Consider the following 25,692-nt stretch of genomic DNA (forward strand, 5'->3'; position numbering starts at 1 on the left):
TGGTTCCACAGCACAGGAAGCAGGTCTGGAGCTGGTGAGGAGCAGTCACCCCCCAGTGTGCCGGAGAGGCTAGCTCAGATACGATAGAATCATAGAATCATAGAATATCTGGGTTGGAAGGGACCTCAGGAGGTCATCTAGTCCAACCCCCTGCTCAAAGCAGGACCGATCCCTGACTAAATCATCCCAGCCAGGGCTTTGTCAAGCCTGACCTTAAAAACTTCTAGGGAAGGAGATTCCACCACCTCCCTAGGTAACGCATTCCAGTGTTTCGCCACCCTCCTAGTGAAAAAGTTTTTCCTAATATCCAACCTAAATCTCCCCCACTGCAACTTGAGACCATTACTCCTTGTTCTCTCATCTGCTACCACTGAGAACAGTCTAGAGCCCTTTGGAACCCCCTTTCAGGTAGTTGAAAGTACCAATCAAGTCTGAGGACAGGGGCATGCTGGCAGCAGAGCAGGGTGTCTCTTTTTGCCCCTGTGAAATCTCCCTGTGCATGCCTGACACTTTGGTCTTGGCACTGAGAGAAGGATTTAGCCCTAAAAGTGATTAGCTTGTATTATGATCTAATCTCACTTTTAAAAATGTACAGATGAGAGCAAGAGGTATTCATGAACTAGATTGTTTTGAAATCTCCATTGCTGTTGTGTTTCAAACCTGAAAGACTTTGCAGGACTGTTACTCAACTCCAATGCATATAGGTTTTATTTGCTTTTGTTTTAAAAAAAGGAAATTGAAAGCAAAAACCTACATTTATGTTATGAAAAGCCCCAAAATTATTTTTTGTAAAAGTAAGCTTTTACAAAACTTGTGACCAATAGAAGCATTTCCATGGTTTTATTAATGTTAAATTCTAAAGGAAACATTTAAATAAAACCTCAAAACAAGTGTAATACATCCCCCCCACAGTATTTGTGACCCAAATATTGCAGCATTGTGCTAATCTACAAGAACCTGAAAGTGAAATTGCCTAGAATATTACATTAATGATGATGAGAAACCAAAAGTGAAAGTGAGTAGTCTATTTTCATTGTCCAGCCTGAAATGAAAAGTAAATAAGTAGCATGAATAGTGAAAATTTAATTTGAATGTTGTCTTTATGTTCTCAATTATCTATTTTCTTTTCTAATCTAAATCTAAAGGGAAATTTGCTTTAAATAATTCTGCCTGATCCTGCTCCCACTGAAGACGATTGGAGTTTTTTGAAGTGATAGTTTTTATTCAGTCTAAACAATTTCAAGGCTTGGCTCGTGATTTTTAAGCCGTCTGTTGTCTATAAAATTGCAAGTTTAAATACCTGAAAGTTAGTAAGTCAAAAATTCAAGGTCCAGAGCAATGGCTAATTTGCCCATATTGCACAATTGTAGAATTCTGAATAACTTTCTTGCTTTTTGAGTCCTATGTTCCTAGCAACTGCACTGATATGGAACTTCCTCTATTTTCCCTTCTTCTCTACAGGTCTATAGATATTTTAGAACTGACAGAACAGGAAGAATTGCTGAAATTTCACTATCATACCCTCCGATTGTATTCAGCCGTTTGTGCTCTAGGGAACAACCGGGTGGCACATGCTATGTGCAGCCATGTGGATGAATCTCAGCTTCTGTATGGCATTGAGAATAAGTATATGCCAGGCTTGCTTCGCACAGGCTATTACGACTTACTCATTGACATCCACCTCAACACCTATGCCACGGCCAGGTTAATGATGAATAATGAATTTATTGTTCCGATGACAGATGAGACCAAGAGCATTACTCTGTTCCCTGATGAGAACAAAAAACATGGCCTCCCTGGTATAGGACTCAGCACCTCACTACGACCTAGAATCCAGTTCTCCTCTCCCAGTTTTGTAAGCATTAGCAGCGAGTGCTATCAATTTAGCCCTGAATTTCCTCTGGATATCTTAAAGGCCAAAACTATAGAGATGCTGACTGAGGCTGTTCAAGAGGGCAACCTCCATGTCAGAGATCCAGTAGGGGGTACGACAGAGTTTCTCTTTGTCCCTCTCATCAAGCTTTTTTACACTCTGCTAATCATGGGAGTCTTCCATAATGGGGATCTGAAACACATCTTGCAGCTGATTGAGCCCAGCGTTTTCAAGGAAGGCATGAGCCAGGAGGATGAGAGTGAAGTGCCAGAGAAGGAGTTGAGTACAGAGGAGCTAAAGCCAGAAAGAGGAGAGGAAGAAGTCAAAGGGGGGCGGGTGCTGACGGAAGGCCTTCTTCAAATGAAACTTCCTGAACCAGTAAAATTACAGGTAATGACTGAGACAGTATCAGTGGCTGTTTGTATATTTCAGGCTTCCTTCTTCCTTTCATTCAAATATTTCAAGGAACACAGCAGTTTTGAAGCATATTTCAAGCCATGCACTCTTTTTTGCAGGCACACGTGCACCTGTAGTGCATTTTTACATTGTCTTTTAAAAATATAATCGCTATTAATGATATAATTTTGCATTATCCCCTTTATTGCCCTATGAAAACAGTAGCCTTGGTGGACGTTGTGAGACCTGTTTCGAACCAAATCTCACATAAATAAAACATAATTAGGTTGGAAATATCTTCTGAATAAAAAAAAAATAAAATTGTCGTTTTATAAATTTAGAAGCAGCGACTTATATATAATGTATTACATTTTCCCTTCAACTTTCTTTGGAGAATTGTGGCTATTAGTAGATAACCAAGTGAGAGCAGCTTCTAAGAGCTATTTTCTTCCTGGCTGTTACATAGTTGATCAGTGACTGGCCTGGGGGCGGGGGTGGTTAGGCATAAGGAGACCCAAAGGGGGCATCAGAGAGGTTGAGCTGAGGGCTTGTCTATATGGAGCTTATTCAGGAACAGTCAGACATTTGGCCATTTTTGGTGCCTCCTAAGAGCGACTAAGCCAAAAAAAAAGGGCTGGTCAATCAACAGAGCAGAGGGAAAAAAACAAGCAACCAAATAACAACAACAACAACAACAAAAGGCTGAACCGGCACTGGCATAGTAGCAGACATAGTCATTCTGCCTCTGCATGCCCAGAAGCTCTGGGTGTCATTTTGTCAGTTTAGGCAGAAGGCCTCCCATTGTTGCCCTGAAGCCGTGTGACTGTGCAATACCCCTTTCTATAAGGTATCTTAAATGGCACAATGTAGTTTCTAGGATGAAATTCACCCCTGAGCAGAGAGACAGACAAGGCCTAGGTACCACTTACATCCCTAGAAGCCATCAAATTAGATTAATTGGGATATAAGTGGTGCATAGGCTTTGTTCTGGGTGACCTCACCTTTAATGAATAAGAGATGGATGTGATTATTTTATAAAGAAAGATAATAGAATCATAGAATATCCAGGTTGGAAGGGACCTCAGGAGGTCACATCTAGTCCAACCCCCTGCTCAAAGCAGGACCAATCCGCACTTTTTGCCCCAGATCCCTAAATGGCCCCCTCAAGGATTGAACTCACAACCCTGGGTTTAGCAGGCCAATGCTCAAACCACTGAGCTATCTCACTTGCGCAGGTGCACATACTCTCCCAAAACAAAAAAACTAGAGGGTGCTGATGAAACGTTTAACCAAATACATTCAGATACATTTCTGTTTTTTGTAAGTTGTACTCTCTCATTTGAGCTGCCCTGTGGTTATTAGTTGGGCCTAAGGGGGATCTTTACTGGTAGTAAACTGTGGAGTTAAATTGCTAATAAAATGGTATTATTTTAGCCATCAGCCTAGCAACAACTGTTATCATCTGGTCAGAATTAATTTCTAAAAGGAACTAATTTAATAGGGCATTCTGCAGCTTCCATGTACAAATGCAAAAGATGACCCACTGGAAATAGAGACTAAGAGCACTAAGGGCCCAAACAGCCATTTAGTGCACGGCAGGCCGGTGCACTGTAGATTCACACCTCAGCTTGCTGTGCACTAAATTGCTGTATAGACAAGGTCTAAATCTATATTATTATCTTTTTACTCTAGCACAATTCCCATGTCCTTGTATATGTTTCTGAGGCAGATAGATCTCCTGCAGATGGCAATTTATAAGCCCCAATACTAACTCAAGCATGACTGTATCGCAGACTACTGTCAGTTCATCTGATAACAGGTTCTGCCTTATCACTTGAAGTCTACAGTACCCACACTCAGTTATATGTTAACAGAATATTTTAAAAGTTTGTCTACTTTTTGTTGCCCTCTTTCTGATATTTTCTCAGATGTGTTACCTACTCCAGTACCTCTGTGACTGCCAGATACGTCACCGGATAGAAGCCATTGTAGCATTTTCTGATGATTTTGTGTTTAAGCTTCAAGAGAATCAACGATTCCGATATAATGAAGTTATGCAGGCCTTAAACATGTCTGCCGCACTGACAGCCAGAAAAACAAGAGAGTTTCGGTCTCCACCTCAAGAGCAGGTACCACTTAAAATGGGCAGTTATTCTTTTTCCAGACTGTGAGCGTGGCAGAAAAGCCAAAGCAGGGAAGTAGGATCCCAGCCCAGTCAGAGTGCTGTGTCCTAACATTCAAATTTTCATTCGGTTCTCACCCTTTTCTATGCTGGTAAATCAAGTATTTAAACATACATGATGTACAACTTCAGTGCAGTCAAGGATAGGTCATGTTTAACATTGTCAGTCAGCCGGTTGTGGTTAGCCCTAAGGTCCACACTAGGGCTAATCATGACATGACACCACGGGATGTTAGTCTTTATCTACATTGAGTAATATGTTGTGTTCATTCATATGTATTAGCATTGTCTAGTGCTGTGTAATTTCCCAGTGTAGACAAGCTTTTAGAGTACAGCCTTGTCATGCTCTTCTGTCTATGTATACAATGGCATTATAGGAAAGTAGACAGTTCTCAGATGAGGTTCTGCAGTAATAATAAAACTTAGCATAGACATACATTTCTGGATTTCAGAATGCTTTACAAACATTCGTTTATTAAACTTTACAACACCCTTTTTAACCTATTTTAAACATAGAGAAACTGATATTCAGAGAGATTAAGTGATTTGACCAAGGTGACGCAGCTAATTAGTGGCAGAGTTGGAAACGGAACCCAGGAGTCCTGATCCTATCCTGTGCTCTAGCCGCCAGTTCACACTGATGCTCATTTTATTACCTTTTTTACCTACTCTACTTAAATGCCTGATTTTTTTCCTCTTCAGAAATCATAGTTTCTCTGGTATTTGTGTAGTTCAGTTTACCTAAAAGATTTCTATAATAGAAAAAATGTTTTAAAATTTGTTATCTGCGCATATTTATGGAGATAATGTGCAAAAAGAAATGCAGTATTTGCTATTAACTGTAAACCTTGTGGATACTTTATTGGTCTTCTAAGTACATATTTGGATTCCAGGCATCCTTGGCTTTCCGTATTCCCTTCTAGCCTACTGCAAAGTGTTCAAAAAGATGCTCCCAAAGCTTTAAACTTTCTTTTGTATTCTTTCTTTTTAAGATTAACATGCTTCTGAATTTTAAGGATGATAAAAGTGATTGTCCTTGCTCTGAAGAAATTAGAGATCAACTCTTGGAGTTCCATGAGGACTTAATGACACATTGTGGTAAACCCTGTTTTTGAATGTTCTTGTCTCTGAAATTGTATTAGCCAGATTCAATAACTTCAGCAAAACCAAGCTACCCATTAAATTATGTCAGCAACAGGTAGCTAGATAATACACAAGGGGGTGTGGATTCCTCAGTCATTATAATACAAGTGCACCCTCTCATCTGATCAGAATAGAAGAAAACACGTTACATTTTAGTCGACAAGAGGAAATTTCATTCCTCCCACACAAGCTCCAAATAAATGGAACTTGTGTGGTACTCCTCAGAGGTTAGTGAATGAAATCTAGCGCCCGTGGGTATTGGGAAGCTCTATAGCTCTTCAGTAATAATCTGGGACTAGAATAGCAGCTGTTGCTCCTCTTTTCCCACAGTACCATAGGTAAACTGCTCCCATTCACCAATAGGTGAATTTCACTCTATCAAAATAACTATGGTCCTATTAACCACAATAACAGCTGTTCCAGTTCTCCAAAGGCAAATGAAAATGAAAAATGAACATGCTAAAAAAACATTATAGTTCACTTACTAAAAACTTTGAGGCTGGGGGTTTTGTTGAAGACAGACAGAGAAAATGGTGCTTAAGCTCAGTCCAAATATTTTTGTTACAATAATTACATGAAATGCAACAGTCTCTTTAGTGTCAAAATGTTGACCATTGTAAGAAAATAAAGTAAATGCCAAGAAACCAAAACAAAATAATTTTTCAAATGTTAAACACGCATCTGTGGACACTGCAGATCCAGTGAAGAGGTTCCTTCCGTTTAAATTTTGCTTCAGTCTCCTAGAGACTGATAAGACAAAGCTGTGGATAATCACCACTTCTCTATTTAAAGTTATTCATGCCTCCTTCTTCTGTAAATCACCTGTAGAAAATTAACTGCTCAGTTTGTAAAAGGAGCCAGCAGTTGACAAGCAGCAGAGGGAGGTGGCAGTTGAGCTGCTTCACATTTAAATTCTCCCTCCTCCCCTCCCGCATGGAGAAAGCTGCAGCCGAGTCACGTGATTATTATTTTTTTTCCTAACTCAGGCCCTGATCCTGGAAGGGACTCTCTAACTCAGGCCTTCGTACTTGTTTAGAACCCAATTGATTTTTTTGCCTTGAGTTTCTTCCACGATTGGGTCTTTAACAGGAGGGACCTTCAAGGACTCTTGTTGTTGTTATGACATTTCAAATTAAATATTCCAATTTTAAATGGAAAAGAAAAGCTACAAAAAAACCGAAAGAGCTAGACAGAAGCCAATGAGAAGAGGGATTATAGTAGGTCAGAGTACATAGATTTATGTAGTCAAAAGGAAACAAACACAGATTATGCAACTCTTGGTTGTAGATAACTGGCTACTGATGACTGTCAACCAGTCATAATTTGGGAATTCATATGTTGTGTATTGGTTAAGAAATAATCATTCTGATATTCTGCAAATCAGACACATGGAACTGGCATTTTTGCATCAATAACTGTAGAGTGTTTCTGTACTCTAACTGGATTAGATAATTCAGTTACATTATTGTTAATTACTTAAATTAAAAGGAATTTCCACCAATCAGATTGCGATTTCCTTACAAACCAGTTTATAATTCGTAAAATATGTGATTATTGATGACTAGGGCTCCATGTCTGTCCGAGACTTTCCGCGGCCTCCGTGACTTCTGCAGCAGCCAGTGTGACTGACCCCAGGGCTGCCAAAAGAGCTGGCCCAGAGGCCAGCTGCCCAGACAGCCCCATGGACAGATGCACCGGCCGCAGCTCGGTGGCCCTTGGCAGCTGGCCCGGGGGACCTCCCGAACATCGGCCGATATGGCTGGCCCCGGGGACCACCTGAGCAGTGGTCCGGGCGGCGGCCGAAGCGGCCGCTGCTCAGCAGTCCCCGGCAGCTGGTGCTGCTGGCCCTGTGGACATCTTGAGCAGCAGCCAGTGGGGCTGGCCCCAGGGGCCCCTCAGAGAAACAGCCTCCCAGGGGCTCCCCAGAGCAGTAGCCCCCAGCTAAGATTTAGTCAGGGGTATTTATAGTACAAATCATGGACAGGTGACTTTTACTAAAAAATACCCATGACTTAATTGTAGTCTTATCAATGACTTATGCATTAACATTTTCCTTGGGATGAAGAGCAAGAAAACAGAGAATAGATCACATCCCACAAAGGGATTAATGGAAAAAAGGCAAATACATTTTAAAAACAACCCAACTTCTTTATCAAAAATACCAAAGGAGCAAGCAGAATGATCTAATGTGAGGTAGAATCCTGCTGTAAAAGTGACCATCATCTTTTTTAAAAGTTGAATAATTCTGAATTTGAAAAAAAATACTGAATGTCATTTTTACTTTGAACTCATATAGTCATGACACTTTAATATTAGTTATCAGCCTGGACCAAACCCTTAGGTTTCAGTTACATTATTTTAGATGAAACCATAAAAATGAAGAACAAATCTTGCATCAAATCAACATATTTTGCATTTTCACACCTTGTTTTTCCTTATAGCTGCCTATCACATGTGCCATGATATAATGAATGGAGTTACTTGCTCATACCTACTCATTGAAAAATGAATTAACAGCCATGCCAATGCCCTCATTTCTATAATGCCTTTCCACTGAGGATCTCAAAATACAAACCTCAGTCAAGCATCACTAAATCCCCTGGAATGCAGGTATTATCCCATTTTGCAGATGGGGAAACTAAGGCACGCACAGGCTAAGAGACTGACCCACAGTCACACACTGATTAAATGACAGCAGCAGACAGGATTCCCAGCTCCCAGTCCTCTACTCTAACCTTTAAACTGATACAACTTTTGAAGCAGTACTATATATGTATTTGTTTGTAGGACACTTAGCTAACAGAGCAGAACAAAATCAGTTTGGTATATTGTCACATTTGGACAATGAGCACAGCTGTCATCTATTCAACTGTATTTTTTTAGCGATTTAATATTTGTTGCTTCCAGGAATTGAATTAGATGAAGATGGAGCCCTGGATGGAAACAGTGATTTAACCATTAGAGGTCGCCTGATGTACCTAGTAGAAAAAGTCACATATTTAAAGAAGAAACAAAATGAGAAACCAGCTGATAATGATGCTAAGAAGCCCTGTAAGTAAAATTAAATTAAAGTCCAGGGTAGTCCTGCTCTGAAGGGGAAGGGGGTGGAAAGTTCTGGCATCTCCGTATATGTTATGTGTCATAGGAAGTTAGATTTTAAGGGAAGCTTCTGTGCGTACCTTTAAGCTTATGGCTCTGACTCAAAGCAGGCTTAACTGAAGTTTTCGGAGTGTACAATATTGGTTTTTCAATGGGATCTTTGCTTCAACCCAAGTATTGTCTGAAATGTCAGCCAAAACAGTTACTTTTTTTAAAATAAGATATGTATCGCTGTATCCTAAATTAATAGTCCAATACACAGAAGCTGACAATGGTGATACTACCATATAAATAATAATAATAAAATAATAATAAAAACTCATGCTTTCAAAACTCATGGAAAAAGTATCTGGAAGTGGAGCTGGCCACTGCTGTAAAGTCACTCTCCAGTGAGGATCCAGTACATCTTCGTGCTCTTTTACACTGTCATATGTGGAAGTGATATCTATTATTTTAAAGCTAGCTTCTTGCAGCAAAATATTACTGCTTGTTTTCCCTATAATGGCATATTTTTCTCTTAACACAACGAATTACATTGTACCTCAGCCTGTTAAGAAAACAAGAATAATTTTTTTTCTTGATTGTGCTAATTCTAATGTGCTGCATAATGCATTCAAAGAGACTGTTATTAGAAACATGAGAAATTAATTCTGATTTTTTTTCATTCTTCATTCTTTTTTAGCCACTCTTCAGCAATTGATTTCAGAGACCATGGTACGCTGGGCTCAGGAGTCAATAATAGAGGATCCGGAGTTAGTGAGGGCCATGTTTGTATTGCTGCATCGCCAGTATGATGGTATCGGTGGTCTGGTTCGAAGCTTACCGAAGACCTACACCATAAATGGTGTATCAGTGGAAGATACAATCAACCTCTTGGCATCCCTGGGCCAGATCCGTTCCTTGCTTAGCGTCAGAATGGGCAAGGAGGAAGAGAAGCTTATGATTCGTGGATTAGGGTAAATCACTGGAGTACAGTAACATTTGATTGACAGATCTCTTACTTTCCAATTATTTGTCTCATTGTTATCACTTGGGTTAAGCATATTGTTTGACTGTAAATATGATTTCTGTCTGTGGTTTAAGGAGGCTAAAAGGGAAGTTTTGGGTTGAGATAGATAGGAGCTTCAATAGTTCTAAGATCTAGGCTTTGAAGCATTGTTAACAAAGATGTCTTTTGAATAGTAGTAAACTGCATTATAAGGTCTTATCTTTTTGGAAAATTCATAGAGGGGAGAAGCAAAAGTGAAGAGCATTACAGTTCTACAGTAATATATCAGTCCTATTTGAAACACTATAACTTCACTTTAAAGGATACAATCAGGATCAGCATTTAGACCTTTCTATAAATTGAATGGATAGAGGCTGCATATGCATATAAGTAGCCCTGCCATCAGTAAAGATCACCCTGGGACTTTCAGCACCAAAGCCAGAGGTTTCATCCACTTGAGTTTAACGAGAATACATTTATTTGTGAATGTTAATGGGCTTTGTCGTTGCTGGAACTAGCTACCAAAAGAGTGATGATTGCACTGAGACCAGTTTATTCCATAAATCTTTTAACTGCCAGCACAAATTCATGTTTCTGAGTTCACTAAAAGGGAAAAATTGGATTTTCCACTTCCGTTTTTTACTGTTGCTTGAGGCAGTGTTTTTTCTCCTCTTGAAGCAGCATAGCCCTGAATGCTATGTAACAGCCATTAGTTGTCTAGGAGAACAAGAAAGAAGTTTTTACCCAGCCTTAATCTCCACACCGATTCCTCTACCACTCCCATAGCTTGCCCACTATTAGACCTTACACCTAGCAGAGCACACCTAGAATGCACATCCCCTTTTTATATCCCCCTCATGGTGACTGTGGACCCAGAGCATTGTCAGTCCTGGTTAAATAACCCCAACTTTATGTATGAAGTTGCACCATTGTTTTGACACATCGGGAACATTTTAGTTCCTCAAAAATGCCTTTGGTGGTAACTAGTGAAATATATTTGACTTTTCAGTAGCAATTACACTCTGTACACATCTCTTAACTCTGATTCTGCATGATGAGATGAGCATGCTCTGTACCTCACAGGAAGTGCTGGTCAGCTTGCCTCTTACATTTTCTCTCTTTTTATGTGGATTCAAGCATTATATATTTGGTGACATTATTTTATTATAATGTACTTTTATGAGCAGCAGTGAGATTCCCTCCAGAGTATGACAGTCAGTAGAGAAGTATGGTCAAAAATGATTTTAAATTAATGAGATAGCATCTGTCTACTTGAATTAGAACTTCACTACATTTTCTTCCATTTGTAATTCTGTGTAGGTCTGATTATACTTGCATTTCATTATTCATATATATTTAATCACTTAATTCTCAAAATGTAGTTAGTACTATTTTAATTATTTGAATTACCAAGTAAGGCACTAAAACTCTGACCTTTTCCCTGTAGGTAAACGATTAATAACCATAGGGAGTCCTCAGATCTAGTCCCCTCTGCCGTAAGAGAAACATGTGAGTTCTCAGGCCCAGGTACTGGAACTGGTAGGTATCATAAAAGCCACAGATCCAGGCACCTGTCTGCTCCAAGCAGACCTCCAGATCCAAGAAAGGTTGGAACTGGGGGATGCCTTAACTCATTGTCAGGGATCTGTTTGTCATTTTTGCTCCCTTTACCCTGTCAGTTCTCCTGTATCCATATGTAGTCCTGGTTCTGAACAGGACCTCATGGAGGCAGCATTCCATATTTGTTGTGGAGGTCTGATACTTTGCCCATCTGGTATGAGATTCTGGTATGAGCAGGCCATGATCTCCTCTGACTCTTCCACCTACCTTTGATTGAGGAGTCTCCTATGAGGGGCTATAGGGCTGCCCTTGGTGATCCCACCTCAAATGAAATCAGCTCAGTTTTGAACTCTTATATTTTTGAAATGTTGTGTCTGACTTGTCTCAACCTCTTCAGAAAAGTTCTATCCACAAAAAAGTTCTATCTACAAGTTTAAGCCCATGACATATCTGATGGTTTAGTATAATTTTACCAAAACTTGGAATATACATTTTCAAATTGCCCTAAACATTTTTTCTATGTATCATCTTATATCCATTCTTAAATCCACACACACTGCTAAGATAGCCCTTAAGTGATCTATGCACATGGGAAAGAGCTCAAAGTACCTTGTCTTAACAGTTCAAGGGGTAACTGTAGGGCCATGTACATAGCACCTCTGTGGGATTGATAGATGGCTAGTCTCTAACTAAATTATGCAGTTGAAACCAGAGATTATAGTTTAATTGATTCACAAAGTCAAACACTTGCAGAGTCCGTAATAGCTGCTCACTGAAAAGAAAGTAATGTATCAATTATTGTAAGTGCAGTGACCAATTACATTCTATCTCAAATATGAGGCAGATATATCATAGCTAGATGTTTAAAAGGAATAAGGAAAACAATTCCATTCTTATTATGTTCCACCAGTAAAGAAGATACAAATATGTCTCTGTTGCCTCTAGCCATTCCTGTGTCCAGGGAGTACAGCAAGCAGTAAAATAGCTTTTGACCATCTGAGAGCTCAGACCAAGATATTTGGCTTAATGAAAAGGCTGATGGTTTTTAATCTTTGCTCAAGCCTCACTGTCATTCTCATAAGTGTGTCAAGTCTTGTGAGGGATGCAGACTTCTACATAGATTGCTTCCGTCGATTTACACGGACTGAAATTGTGGAAAAGCAGCATCACTTACCCCATAATCTCAGCCGTGCTGAACACAATGCCATCAACAGCCTCAGGAACAACTCTGACATCATAATCAAAAAGGCTGACAAAGGAGGTGCTGTTGTTATTATGAATAAGTTGGAATATAAACAAGAGGCTGCTAGGCAGCTCACTAACTCCACATTCTACAGGTCATTATCCTCTGATACCACTGAGGATTACCAAAAGAAACTACACCATCTGCTCAAGAAACTCCCTGAAAAAGCACAGGAACAGATCTGTGCAGACACATGCCTAGAACCTTGACCAGGGGTATTCTGTTTGCTACCCAAGATCCATAAACATGGAAATCCTGGATGCCCCATCATCTCAGGCATTGGCACCCTGACAGCAGGATTGTTTGGCTATGTGGACTCTCTCCTCAGGCCCTACGCTACCAGCACTCCCAGCTATCTTCGAGACACCACTGACTTCCTGAGGAAACTACAATCCATCGGTGATCTTCCAGAGAACACCATCCGAGCCACTGTGGATGTAGAAGCCCTCCACACCAACATTCCACACAAAGATGGACTACAAGCTATCAGGAACAGTATCCCTGATAATGTCACGGCTGACCTGGTGGCTGACCTTTGTGACTTTGTTCTCACCCACAACTATTTCACGTTTGGGGACAGCATATACCTTCAAGTCAGCGGCACTGCTATGGGTACCCACACGGCCCCACAGCATGCCAACATTTTTATGGCTGACTTAGAACAACGCTTCCTTAGCTCTCGTCCCCTAACTCTACTTGCGCTACATTGATGACATCTTCATCATCTGGACCCATGGAAAAGAAGCCCTTGAGGAATTCCACCATGATTTCAACAATTTCCATCCCACCATCAACCTTAGGCTAGACCAATCCACACAAGCGGTCCATTTCCTGGACACTACGGTGCTAATAAGCAATGATCACATAAACACCACCCTATACCGGAAACCTACTGACCGCTATACTTACCTACATGCTTCCAGCTTCCATCCAGGACATACCACACGATCCCTGGTCTACAGCCAAGCTCTACAATACAACTGCATTTGCTCCAATCCCTCAGACAGAGACAACACCTACAAGATCTCTATCAAGCATTCTTAAAACTACAATACCCACCTGCTGAAGTGAAAAAACAGATTGACAGAGCCAGAAGAGTACCCAGAAGTCACCTACTACAGGACAGGCCCAACAAAGAAAATAACAGAACGCCACTGGCTGTCACCTTCAGCCCCCAACTAAAACCTCTCCAGCGCATCATCACAGATTTACAACCTATCCTGAAAAATAATCCCTCACTCTCACAGATCTTGGGAGACAGACCAGTCCTCACTTACAGACAGCCCCCCCAACCTGAAGCAAATACTCTCCAGCAACCACATACTACACAACAAGAACACTGACCCAGGAATCTATCCTTGCAACAAAGCCCGATGCCAACTCTGTCCATATATTTATTCAAGTGACACCATCATAGAACCTAATCACATTAACCACGCCATCAGGGGCTCGTTCACCTGCACATCTACCAGTGTGATATATGCCATCCTGTGCCAGCAATGCCCCTCTGCCATGTACATTGGCCAAACTGGACAGTCTCTACGCAAAAGAATAAATGGACACAAATCTGACATCAGGAATCATAACATTCAAAAACTGGTAGGAGAACACTTCAACCTCTCTGGCCACTCAGTAAAAGATTTAAGGGTGGCAATTTTGCAACAGAAAAGCTTCAAAAGCAGACTCCAACGAGAAACTGCTGAGCTTGAATTAATATGCAAACTAGCTACCATTAATTTGGGTTTGAATCGAGACTCGGAGTGGCTGGGTCATTACACATATTGAATCTATTTCCCTAAAGTTAAGTATCCTCACACTTTCTTGTCAACTGCCTAAATGGGCCATCTTGATTATCAGTACAAAAGTTTTTTTCTCCTGCTGCTAATAGTTCATCTTAACTAATTAGACCTCTCACAGTTTGTATGGCAACTTCCAACTTATCTGTAATGTGTGTGTGTGTATATATATATATATATATCTTCTTACTATATGTTCCATTCTATGCATCCGATGAAGTGGGCTCTAGCCCATGAAAGCTTACGCTCTAATAAATTTGTTAGTCTCTAAGGTGCCACAAGTACTCCTGTTCTTTTAGTGTCAACTATCCGTCTCTTCCAGTGGATAAATGGGAGCATTGCTCAATCATATTTAAAGGCACAATTTTCTTTTTCATCATAATAAAGAGATGGGGTGCGTGAGATAATATCTTCTATTGTATCAACTTATGTTGGTGAAAGGGACAAGCTTCTGAGCTACACAGAGCTCTTCTTCAGGTCTTTTTCATCACAATGTTATTTCAGAGATACAGCAGATACAGCTAATACAGCAGAGTCTTTCAGTTGTCACACTTTATAATATGCTCAGTAATTATGCCAAGTATTGTAAGAGTTATGCTTTCAAAGAGTCTTTGTCCTTGATACCACTGGCCCATCCTTGAAGTGTCTTACATGTCCAGGACGGCTCAGTTCCCAATGAAGGAGGAAAATCTAAGCCATGGTGTGGTGTAGAGATAGAAGAGTTTATGGCTATTCAGAGGAGTAAGCAATTAAGGCCCTTGAACACAGCCAAAGCAGCCTGCCTGTGGCCTCCCTGAAAGATTTGATTTGCCCCTCTTTTGAAAAGGTCATGGCCCATGGCACACAGAGTAGATGCCAGGCACGTAGTGGCACGTAGCAGGAGCAGCTTTCCTGGGTTGAGATTCCTGGTACAGATTCCATAGCAACTTTGACCTGGAGGCTTGTCTGGGGAACAGGCAGAGGGGGCACCTACATCATTAGGGGCTAATAGAGTTAAGCACTATTAGTAATGACACAGCTGCCAGCTACACTACAGAGATTGTGTAGTGTGGCTGATGCATCTGGTTTTTAGATTTTAGTGTTCATGTTTTCAAGCTTTTCTTCACAACCATTTTTTAACTAAAGCTGAGTTACATAATCACATAATTCTAGGAGCAGAAGCTAAAAGAAGAACAGCAAATATCACAAGACTCACAATATTAGCAGGAGAATTAACAATACTGTTGCCTCATTTATAATTATCTAGTCATTTTTCCTCTGACCTGAGGCACATTGCTTTCATATTTATTTCTACGTTGTATATAATTTGTAGGCTTGCTACAGCTTTTAAATTGTAATTACTTTAAAAAATATTCATGTTTATTAGACATCTCTATCTTTATGTAAAATAATATTGACACCATAATTTTCAAAATTGGTGCTCATGTTTAAAGCTGCATTGCTGAAGTGCACTAGAAAGGAAAGAATGTTCTCTTGAGCAGTAGTTCACTTAAGTTAACATTTATTGGAAAACCAGTAAAGTTCTTATGATCATTGTTCTTTATGTGGCTAATACTTGATGACAGGAGGATAACTGGAACTAAAGACATGTCTACACTGCCCTGAAGTTGGGGCTGTTGGGGTGTGAATAGCACTGTAACTCCCATGTGTGGCTACTGCAGGCATGAACTAAAAGTTTCCTATTTTGCATCAATGTAATCCTGTTGGAAGAGAACTACGTTAATGTGAACTAGGAACCTTTTTGTTCATGCCTGCAGCAGCCACACAGGGATGTTACAGCACAGTACTTTGGTGCGTACTGCTACTCACGCCTCTGTAGTCCAAACTGTGTGGCAGTGTAGACATGTTGTAAATTCTCTTTCCTACCCAGACTCTAAATTCTTTTCTGATCTTGATAGGAGATTCCACAGGCAAATGTCTAAGGCTTGGAGATGTAAGTGACACATTTCTATGGTACAGGTACTGCTAGTGCTGTTATTTGGGACAATGTTTGCAAATGTGCATTCTGTTACTGGAAAAAAAAATTCCTTCACTTCTGTCCTTTATAGTACAATCTTTTAATTAGACAGAATGAATCTTAGAAACTCTGACTGCAGAATACTTGTTATTTAATGGATAATTGAAGCTTCCATTGTCACATCACTTCGGGTTCCATTTTCTATTCTTCACTCAGGCTGAGATCATGATGACTTCAGTGGGAGTAAGGACTGGGCTTAGACTGGTTAATTTATTAATATCATTTACCCACAGCTCCTGTTTTGCGGCATTGTTTTCCTCTTTGTGGAAATCTTATTGCTATTCTGTGAGATAACTGTATTTGGTTTTTATTCCACTATGACTGTTATTTATTAAAATCTTTTCTTTAATTAAAAAACACGTCTAGCAGTCTGACCAATTTTATAGGGGTAATCCAGGATGTTATAATTATGAATTATCATATTGGTTACATCTATGTAAATTATGTAGTATACAGTATTAAGCAATATTTATGTGGCATGAAAATAAATTAGAGTAAATATCAGATTTAGGCTTTAGTTATAAAAAAAAAAAAAGAAGAGGGTGACACTATGGGGTGGGAATGTCAGGAAAATGTTAGATTCACCGATTTCAAGGCCAGCAGGGACCATTATGATGATATAGTTTGACCTCCTACATAATATAGGCCAGGGAACTTCACTCAGTAATTCCTACTTCAAGCCCATAACTTCTGTCTGAGCTAAAGCATATCTTTTACACAGACATCCAGTGTTTAAATCAAGACTTCAAGTGATGAAGAATCCACAATGTCCTTGGTCATGGCCCTCTAACCTTATGGATGTCCTAAAACCATGAGGAAATGCTACTAACTCTGGGGCCTTTGTGAAAGGTGCTAGACCTTGGCACGACCCCTTGGGTATCTCCTCCACCCACTCAGAACTAAATGCCTCTCTGCCTGCCCCTTGGCCAATTTCCTTGTGGGTTTTATATGGAATGATGCAGCAGAGAATAGCTCTACTTGTCAGCCCCCCCATGCCATCCAGTCACATTACCCCTCAGCCCATGGACTGTATGGTGTCCAGCACGCAGTCGGAGGCTGGCGGAATGATGCCTCTTTGGCTCTACTCCCTTCCCTCTGACAGCCCTAGGAGTTTTGTTCTATCAAATTGGTATGTATGTAGTTCAGGTGCACTGAATGCACGAACTGTATGAATGTGCTGAAATCCAGCTAACCTATTAGGAGAGGAAATATCATGCCATCATCATGACGAGGTATTTTCCACTGGATTTGCACTAAGACCTCCAACTTGACTTATGATCTCTGTATCATGTGGCTTTGCGAACATTCCATGTAGGTAATACACAGTGAAATAAGCATTCAATCCTTTGTGCATTTTCTAGAATTTCATTAAATTACAAGGATTGAAATCAATCAATAAAATTCAATAACTTCTAACACTTAACTTTATTTGTGCCCAGTCCTTCTGTCCCTGTGCAAACACAGGGGGGTATACCTAGGTAAGAACTGCAAGAGCAGGCTTGTTCTTCAGACTGGTAGTTGTGTGAGTATCATGTGACAGAGAAATTAAAATATGTTCCCTGAACAGTACATTTTAATCCATTTTCTTATTATGTTTCTTTATAGAGACATCATGAATAATAAAGTGTTTTACCAACATCCTAATCTTATGAGGGCTCTAGGAATGCATGAGACTGTCATGGAAGTGATGGTAAATGTACTTGGAGGAGGAGAATCCAAGGTAAAGAATTTCACTGGCAGAAGAGAGGGAATTTAGAATGTGGCCTTTTAAAGCTTTGATCCTGCAAGGTGCTCAGAAACTCATGGAAGTGCTGAGAGCCCTATACTCCCATTCTTTTCCCATTGGCACAATATAGGCTCAAGTTCTTAGTGAGTAGAATCACCTTTTACTGAAAAAGTTGTATATCTTCTAATTATTATCCTAATAATATTACATTACAAGGATTCCATTTTTGTTTGTGAATTTAGAATAGGATACGAGCAGTACTATATTCTCACATGGGAAAGGAAGGACAGCCAAAAGCATTTATAACCTACTATGTTTTATAGGTATTGGTTTCAAAGGATTCTTGATCTGCATGGTATGTGGAAAAGATTCTAATATATATAAAAACCAAAAAGGATACTTAGGGATTTTCAAAATGAAGAGTGTTTTAGAGTAAGATTTTTTTTGGAAACATCTGATTAGAGATGGCTGTAACATCAGGCTCTGCATCTGAACTTTCCCATACTTCAGTGTTTGAATGTAGGGTTTAGGTGTGAATCCAGTTCTCTTTCTTGTTAAGGCCACAATCTGTGCAACTAAACTTAATGAACCATGCAGTTGCCCAGAGTCCCGCTGATTTCAATGGGGTCTGCCCTTGGAAGATCATTTTGCGGGATTGGTACCTAATTGTGTTTATAAACACAAAAAAAAAAGGATGTGAAGACAAATATGTAAAAGGACCCAGCGTACAATGATTTTTTGGTGATTTTTAAATATTTTTGCAACTCTAACTTAGTCTTGTTTGTCTAGGAAATCACGTTTCCTAAGATGGTGGCAAATTGCTGTCGTTTTCTATGTTATTTCTGCCGCATCAGCAGGCAGAATCAAAAGGCTATGTTTGATCATCTCAGTTACTTATTGGAAAACAGCAGTGTTGGACTTGGTGAGTAGTAACATAAAATGTATCCTAAATTGTGTGTAAAATACAGTTTTAAACGTTTTCATTGATTTATAAGTTATGAACAAACAGAAAAACAGTACAAAAAACTTCAAACTCCATGTTTAAAACGCAACATTCTGCTTGGCAGCATGATTTTATTTTTTTAAACTTGAAGTTTCTATATTATTAAATGTGAAAAAGACCTTATGCAATTGTATTATTTAATGCAGAAAACCCCATAAACAAACAACCTCCCACCCTACATGAATTCAAAATTATGGACACAATTTCAGCAAAAATACCATTTCATGCCTTTGGGTTGGATTGCACCTTGTAATTACCCCCTTCCTCCCTCCCCATGTAAAGGGCAGAGTCTATTTGTGCTGCTCCAGGAGCTGAAGATCTTTAACAGAACAGTTTAACTGTAAGAGTCACTGTTCAATGCCAGCTTCCCCCTTTCTACAGGGATTTTCCTGGGACAGCTTTTCTCCCTACCCACGCAGGCCAAGACGCTCTGGGTTGTACAGGGAAGAGGCAGAGCCAAGAGCCTGCCCACCTGTACAAGGAGGGTGGGAGAGTAGCTGGTGCTTGTTCACTTACATGGGTGTGGTAGGCAGTTCACAACTGAATCCTAATTTAAGGTTTTCCTGCTAATGTTAACTTGTCTACGATGCTTATGCTGAGGCTCAGAAATGGCACAGAAATGTGAAATGCCACTTTTGTTTTATTTTGCTGCTTTTCTTCTGGACTACATAGTTGTATCTGATTATTTTCATGCTCAAAAATTTAGTTACCAAATTTTTCATGTTTAACATATTTTTGCATGTCAGAAGCATAGCCCAAAAGTATGTTTAGAGTGAAAATAGTTAAATTGTGTTTAACTGGACTTAGTTAATGTTACTGTGAGACCTTTTGCTGATATTATGTTGACATTGGGGAGGTTTCATTTAATTTCCATTTTTTTAAGAAAAGGGAAAAAAAATCTTTTATTTTAAATCTGAAAAATATTTCCCAATTATCCATAACTCAAACCATGTCTAAATGGATTTTCTTTAAACTTCCCACTCACCCTCCCCTCTAAAACAATAATCATCTTGTACCTGAAATGAAGCATTTGTATTTGTAGACTAAAAAGATAATTTTGCATAAAGTTCTCATTGAATGAAAACACAAGGTTACAAGGGGACTTGATATGGGGCTCACACTTGGAAATTTCAGCACCATGAACGCTTATATTATAGTGTTAATAATGGTATTGGTAAAAAAAAATAGTTAAGTGATATCTGTGTAATAAAATTCTGGGATTGTCCCTGGAGTGCGTCTAGAATGTCTGTTTGTCAGTATGAAGTGATAAAAACAGCTACAAGCATTGTTGAAAGCCCCTCGTGGCAACACACTTGCTTCATTCCCCATACATATAACCCTCCCAGCAAAACGCAAGCACCCACAAAACAACACAACCAGCATACAAAAACAGGCAAATACATAGAACAGGCATGCATAGCCCCTCCCTGCAGGCACAGCTGAGAGCCCTTTTTGTTTAGAATATCACCAGGTTCAGTCATCACTGGGGTTCGTGGTCTGTTAGCATCACATTTTTGAGTTGTCAGCCATCTCTTTTTTTTTTTTCTTCACACATGATATTTCAAATTATACACATACAGCTGCATGGACTTTCAGCTACTAGTTGGTTGGTAATGCCCAAACCTCAGATGTTTGCCCCATGGTTTATTATAAATTTAATGGTAAATATATTTGTCCTCTGGATACATGTTTGTATTTTTATAAGCTATTGCATCTTTATTATTTTTTATTTAAATTACTAACTTTGGCAACTGTTTTATTAACAGCTTCCCCTTCTATGCGAGGATCAACCCCTCTAGATGTTGCAGCAGCATCTGTGATGGATAACAATGAACTTGCACTAGCTTTAAGGGAGCCTGACCTGGAGAAGGTTAATGACAGTATTTTTCTAGCATTTTCCCAGGGTGTGTGTAGGTACATAAAATATGAATCAACAAGCATCTATAACTACAAGTAATGGATTACCTGAAGTCATATATTTCCTGGACATGTGATACTTCTGTTTGTATTATCTATGCTAGGCTTTTGAACATTTTCAATTTGAAAACTTTAAATTTACTCAGTGGAAAAATTTTATGATGTAGCAGTAGTGTAGTAGTACCTAGAGACCCCAGTCTTGGTGCAGACCAGATTGTCTTAGGCCAAGTACAAAAATACAGTCCCTGTCCCAAAGAGCTTCATTTTAAAGTATGAGACAAAAGATAACATATGGGGGTGCACAAAGTAGCATTTATGATTAACCTAATAAGCAACCATTACAGCACTACAGCTGCCTAGCCGCTGTCAAGTGTTTTGTAGGCATCACAACAGAAGTGAGTTTTAAGGAGGTACTGGGACTTAATCTACACTTAAAAGTTTTACCAGCATAGTTATTATGTTGGATAAGGGAGTAATTTTTTTGCTGACATAGCTATATCAGTAAAAGCTCCAGTGTAGTCTCCATGCATCTGAAGAAGTGGGTTTTTTACCCATGAAAGCTTATGCCCAAATAAATCTGTTAGTCTTTAACGTGCCACTGGACTCCTCATTGTTTTCGTGTAGGCATAGTTATATTGGCATAAAAGTGCTTATGCTGGTTCCCCAAATTGGCATAAGCTGTAAGAGTATAAGCAATTTTATACTGATATAACAGTGTCTGCGCTGGGAGGGTTTTGTTGGTTCAGGTGTTCTGGTGTAGTCAAACTGGCAAAATTTTCTAGCATAGATCTTCCCATGAAGAAGAAAATGTTAAGGGCTTTGCAGATTTTTATGGGGCATTCCTTTCATGTGTGACAGCAGCCTGAGAGAAAGTGCAAATGTGTTTAAAGGAAGATTCAGCTAGTGGTCATTAAAGGTTGGTGATAAAGCAGAGAGGACATCTCAATATCATAAAATGTAGAATGGCGCTAAGTTCTGAAGGGCCATACAAGTGTAGACAGGTAATTTGTGCTTGATGTGGAGAAGGAGGGGGACTAGTGGAGAGAAGTAGGAGGGTGAGATAACTGGAACTCCAAGTCAGGAGGATGATCTTTGCAGCAGCAAGAATGGATTTAAGAAGGGCAAGATGGCATTTTCCAAGGTTAGCAAGGAGGTGATTGCAGTAGTCAAGACCTGAGATGAAGAAGGTTTGGATGGGAGTTTTATCTGCACTTACAGAAAGGCTGGATCTTAGAGATGTTCAGGAAGAAGCAGGATGATGTAGCCTGGATTTGTGGGTCTAGAGGAATGGCCAAATCAAAGATGACACCAAGGTGACAGGACTGTGTCTCAGGGGCGATGGAATTGTTGTCGATGGTGAGTGAGAAATGAGGAAGTGGGAAGAGGCCAGGTTGGGGGACAGGAGGGAATTGAGAGCCCATTTTGGGGTACATTGAATTTAAGTTGATGCCTGGATATCGGTAAGAAGATGTCCAAAAAAACAACAGGCCAAGAGTTTAGTTTGGACAGAAGGAGATTGGTTAGAATGGAAGAGCATATCTGAAAGGTGTCAGGATAGAGAGACTAGTTGTAAACCTATTTTTGAATAAGGATAGAGTGTGGAGCGAGAACAGGAGGGAACTAAGAATGGAATCATTTGGGACACTCACTGAAAGTTGGAGCAGAAATGAGAAATGCTGAACAAAGTGCTGAAGGAATGATGAGAGAAGAAGGAAGAGAAGAGAGAGGACAAGATTTCATGATGTAGATCATGTTTGGCAGAGCCCAAAGGTTGAGGATGATGACGATGATGATGAAGTACTAGTTCTTAGATTTGGCCAAGTGGAGGTCATTCGAGACTTTAGTTAGAGCCATTTTAGTGGAGCTTAGAGGGTGGAAGCCAGATTGGAGGGAGTTTGAGTAAACTACCTTTTAAAAACAGTAACTTTCTCCTTTTCAACAATAAATGTTTGTCTTTTTTCATCTTACCTTATTTTTAGGTAGTTCGCTATTTGGCTGGATGTGGTTTGCAAAGCTGCCCTTTGCTGGTTTTTAAGGGATATCCAGACATTGGATGGAATCCAGTTGAAGGAGAGCGGTATCTGGATTTTCTTCGCTTTGCAGTTTTTTGCAATGGTACTGTTCTGTAATGTTTAAATAATTGTATATGTAAAATTTGTCATTGAGGGCTTGTCTATATGGTGATTTATTGCACAGAAAGCTGAGGTGTGACTCTACAGTGCTCTAGCTTGCCATGCACTAAGTTGCTATGTGGACTGCTATAGCACGCTAAATTTTCTGTAGTGCATAGCAGCAGGGACCGCACAGCCACTTGTACACAGCAGATTGGAGCGCTCTAGGTTCGTGCCCCAGCTTGCTGGGCACTAAATCGCCATGCAGACAGGCACTTAAATTACAGTTACAGTCAAAGGTCATGATATAGCGAACAAAGTAAACTTATGTGGCTCAGGAAGCCTCTATAAGATCTGGTTTAAGTGTTTAACTGGTGCATTGATTCTTGCACTAGCCCTCTGGCACTGGTACGAATTTTACCACAGGTGAATGGCATATGTGTTAGTCACTTTTTGGACCATAACTTAATTTAAAATTAAGTGAAATAAATATTCTGTTACTGTATACTTAACTTTCATTGCAGTAATCATCAGAAGTTGTGTGCTTGTGTGTGTGTAATATAAAATTCAGCTTCATCCTATTGGTCTAATAGCTTATAACCATGCTACTAGATTTGTTGAGTTTCATTTATAAATCTTCTAGCTGTATGCTGATGAAATTCACACAAGGTCTAACACTTTCTGTCTCTTTGATTTCACAATATCAAGTAAGTGTTAATCATATGAAATTTCTGAAGGCAGAATTGAACAACAGAAGAGTGAAAGAATTTAAATATGTAAACACTAATCTTCTTTGCTTCTTTCTATTGGCATTACAATTTCATACATCTGATTTTTTTTAAGAACAGCTGAATAAAGTTGAATTTTGTCTTTCATATTTAAGTACAATCTGCCTTGTACTGATGCATATGTAATGTGTATTCATCACCCACCTTATATCAGATCATATCTCGGATGTATACTGAATGGATCCATTTACCAATATTTTTTCTGTATGATGCTAGGAGAGAGTGTTGAAGAGAATGCTAATGTTGTGGTCAGGCTACTTATTCGTCGTCCTGAGTGCTTTGGTCCAGCATTGAGAGGGGAAGGAGGTAACGGGTTACTTGCTGCCATGGAGGAAGCAATAAAAATATCAGAAGATTCTACTAGAGATGGACCTTCCCCAAGTAATGGATCCAGTAAAACTCTGTAGGTGCAATGGGGCTGTTCAGTTTACCTACACCTTTTGTTTTATAATCCTATTTATGGAATTCAGTATTTCTTTTTACCATATTTTTAAAATATTATCACATAATCTGACTATGTGGGGCAGGAAATATTCTCTCCTCTTCCCAAAATTCCATTGGGTGTGCATCTTCAGCCAAGTGAGGCCCCTGCAACTGTCCCTGAACTCACAGATGTCAGTCTGGATGACTATTTTCAAGATGCACAGCATCTTTAGGATTCCTTCTTGCTCCTATCAGTCAGGTGTAGGTAGGAACCAGTCTCCTGTTGTGAAGTTAGGGAGAGACTGCATGTAGCTTGTGCTTCCCCTATTGTTCTCCTCAAATACCATAGGGCTGGATGGAGTCTTAGGGTATGTCTGCCCTGGAGTTAGACACCCACAGCTGGCCCATGATAGCTGATTAGGGTTCGTGGGGCTCAGGCTAAGGGGCTGCTTAAATGCAGTGTAGCCGTTTGGGCTCAGACTGCAGCCCAAGCTCTGGGACCCTCCCACTTCTCAGGGTCCTAGAGCCGGGGATCCAGCCCAAGCCTCAACATGGCTGCCTTAGATATTTTCAGGTTAAAAAAAATGCCTCTTTACTCCACAAACACAGATTCTCTTTCTTAGTTACTTTACTCTTGCTGCAATGCTGCCCCTATTGAAAGAGGAGTACTTGAAATTGGATTACATAGCTTGCACAGTAGAAAACGAAAGGTTAAAAAGTAAGAATGGAGATGTCAGTATGATCACTGAGGACCAAATTCTGCTCTCAATTGCTTCAGTATAAATCCAGAATAACTTCTCTGAGGGTGATGGAGTCTCCCTGGATTTTAACCAGTGTAAGTGTGAGCTGACTTTGGCTCCAACTTTGTGTTGATTTCATAGCTGATGAAAAACTCTTTGTCTTTTTTGTATTTTGTTTCCTGTCACAAATAAATAAAAGTGAGATGGAAGAAGAAGATGACACTATCCACATGGGAAATGCCATCATGACCTTCTACGCTGCTTTGATTGACCTCTTAGGACGTTGTGCCCCTGAAATGCATGTAAGTTTTTTGTCTCTGCAAGTACTGCTATTTTCTTACTGATAGTCTGGTGTTTTACTTCATTGGCCTTTTCACTGCAATACATGTTATCCCTTAGTACTGGAACAATGTTATGCCACTATAATATTTAAATGTGCAGATGTGATTTAAATAAACTGTATGTGGGATCGTTTTGATATTAGTTAAAACCAATGTCCAGTTGCCAGTTTCTTAAGGATTTCCATGTAACCTGTGCAGAGGCAAAATTCTGCCTTCAGAATCTGTGTGGCACATCTGAGCTCCAGTAATTTTCCCTTATTACATGTGCAGAACTTCCAGTGGGTGTACCAGTATGTATGGGCTTGTAGGGAAAGCAGAAAATCATCAGTCAAGATATACTACATGG

The 25,692-nt window shown here is 39.8% G+C and overlaps 1 protein-coding gene across 2 annotated transcripts in view; it reads left to right on the forward strand.

Annotated features, from left to right (window-relative positions):
- The window catches only part of RYR2 (ryanodine receptor 2), a 699,456-nt gene that overhangs the window by 435,528 nt on the left and 238,236 nt on the right, over window positions 1–25,692 (forward strand). For both annotated transcript variants that reach the window (XM_043544343.1, XM_043544344.1), the window contains 11 exons: window positions 1,462–2,263; window positions 4,198–4,398; window positions 5,444–5,549; window positions 8,502–8,645; window positions 9,376–9,649; window positions 17,903–18,017; window positions 18,813–18,945; window positions 20,793–20,896; window positions 22,923–23,058; window positions 24,059–24,245; window positions 25,205–25,307. In XM_043544343.1, the coding sequence (XP_043400278.1) occupies window positions 1,462–2,263; window positions 4,198–4,398; window positions 5,444–5,549; window positions 8,502–8,645; window positions 9,376–9,649; window positions 17,903–18,017; window positions 18,813–18,945; window positions 20,793–20,896; window positions 22,923–23,058; window positions 24,059–24,245; window positions 25,205–25,307 (2,305 nt within the window). The remainder of the gene's footprint in view (window positions 1–1,461; window positions 2,264–4,197; window positions 4,399–5,443; window positions 5,550–8,501; window positions 8,646–9,375; window positions 9,650–17,902; window positions 18,018–18,812; window positions 18,946–20,792; window positions 20,897–22,922; window positions 23,059–24,058; window positions 24,246–25,204; window positions 25,308–25,692) is intronic.

The sequence above is a fragment of the Chelonia mydas genome, chromosome 3 (genome assembly GCF_015237465.2).
Source record: "Chelonia mydas isolate rCheMyd1 chromosome 3, rCheMyd1.pri.v2, whole genome shotgun sequence".
Lineage (NCBI taxonomy): Eukaryota > Metazoa > Chordata > Testudines > Cheloniidae > Chelonia > Chelonia mydas.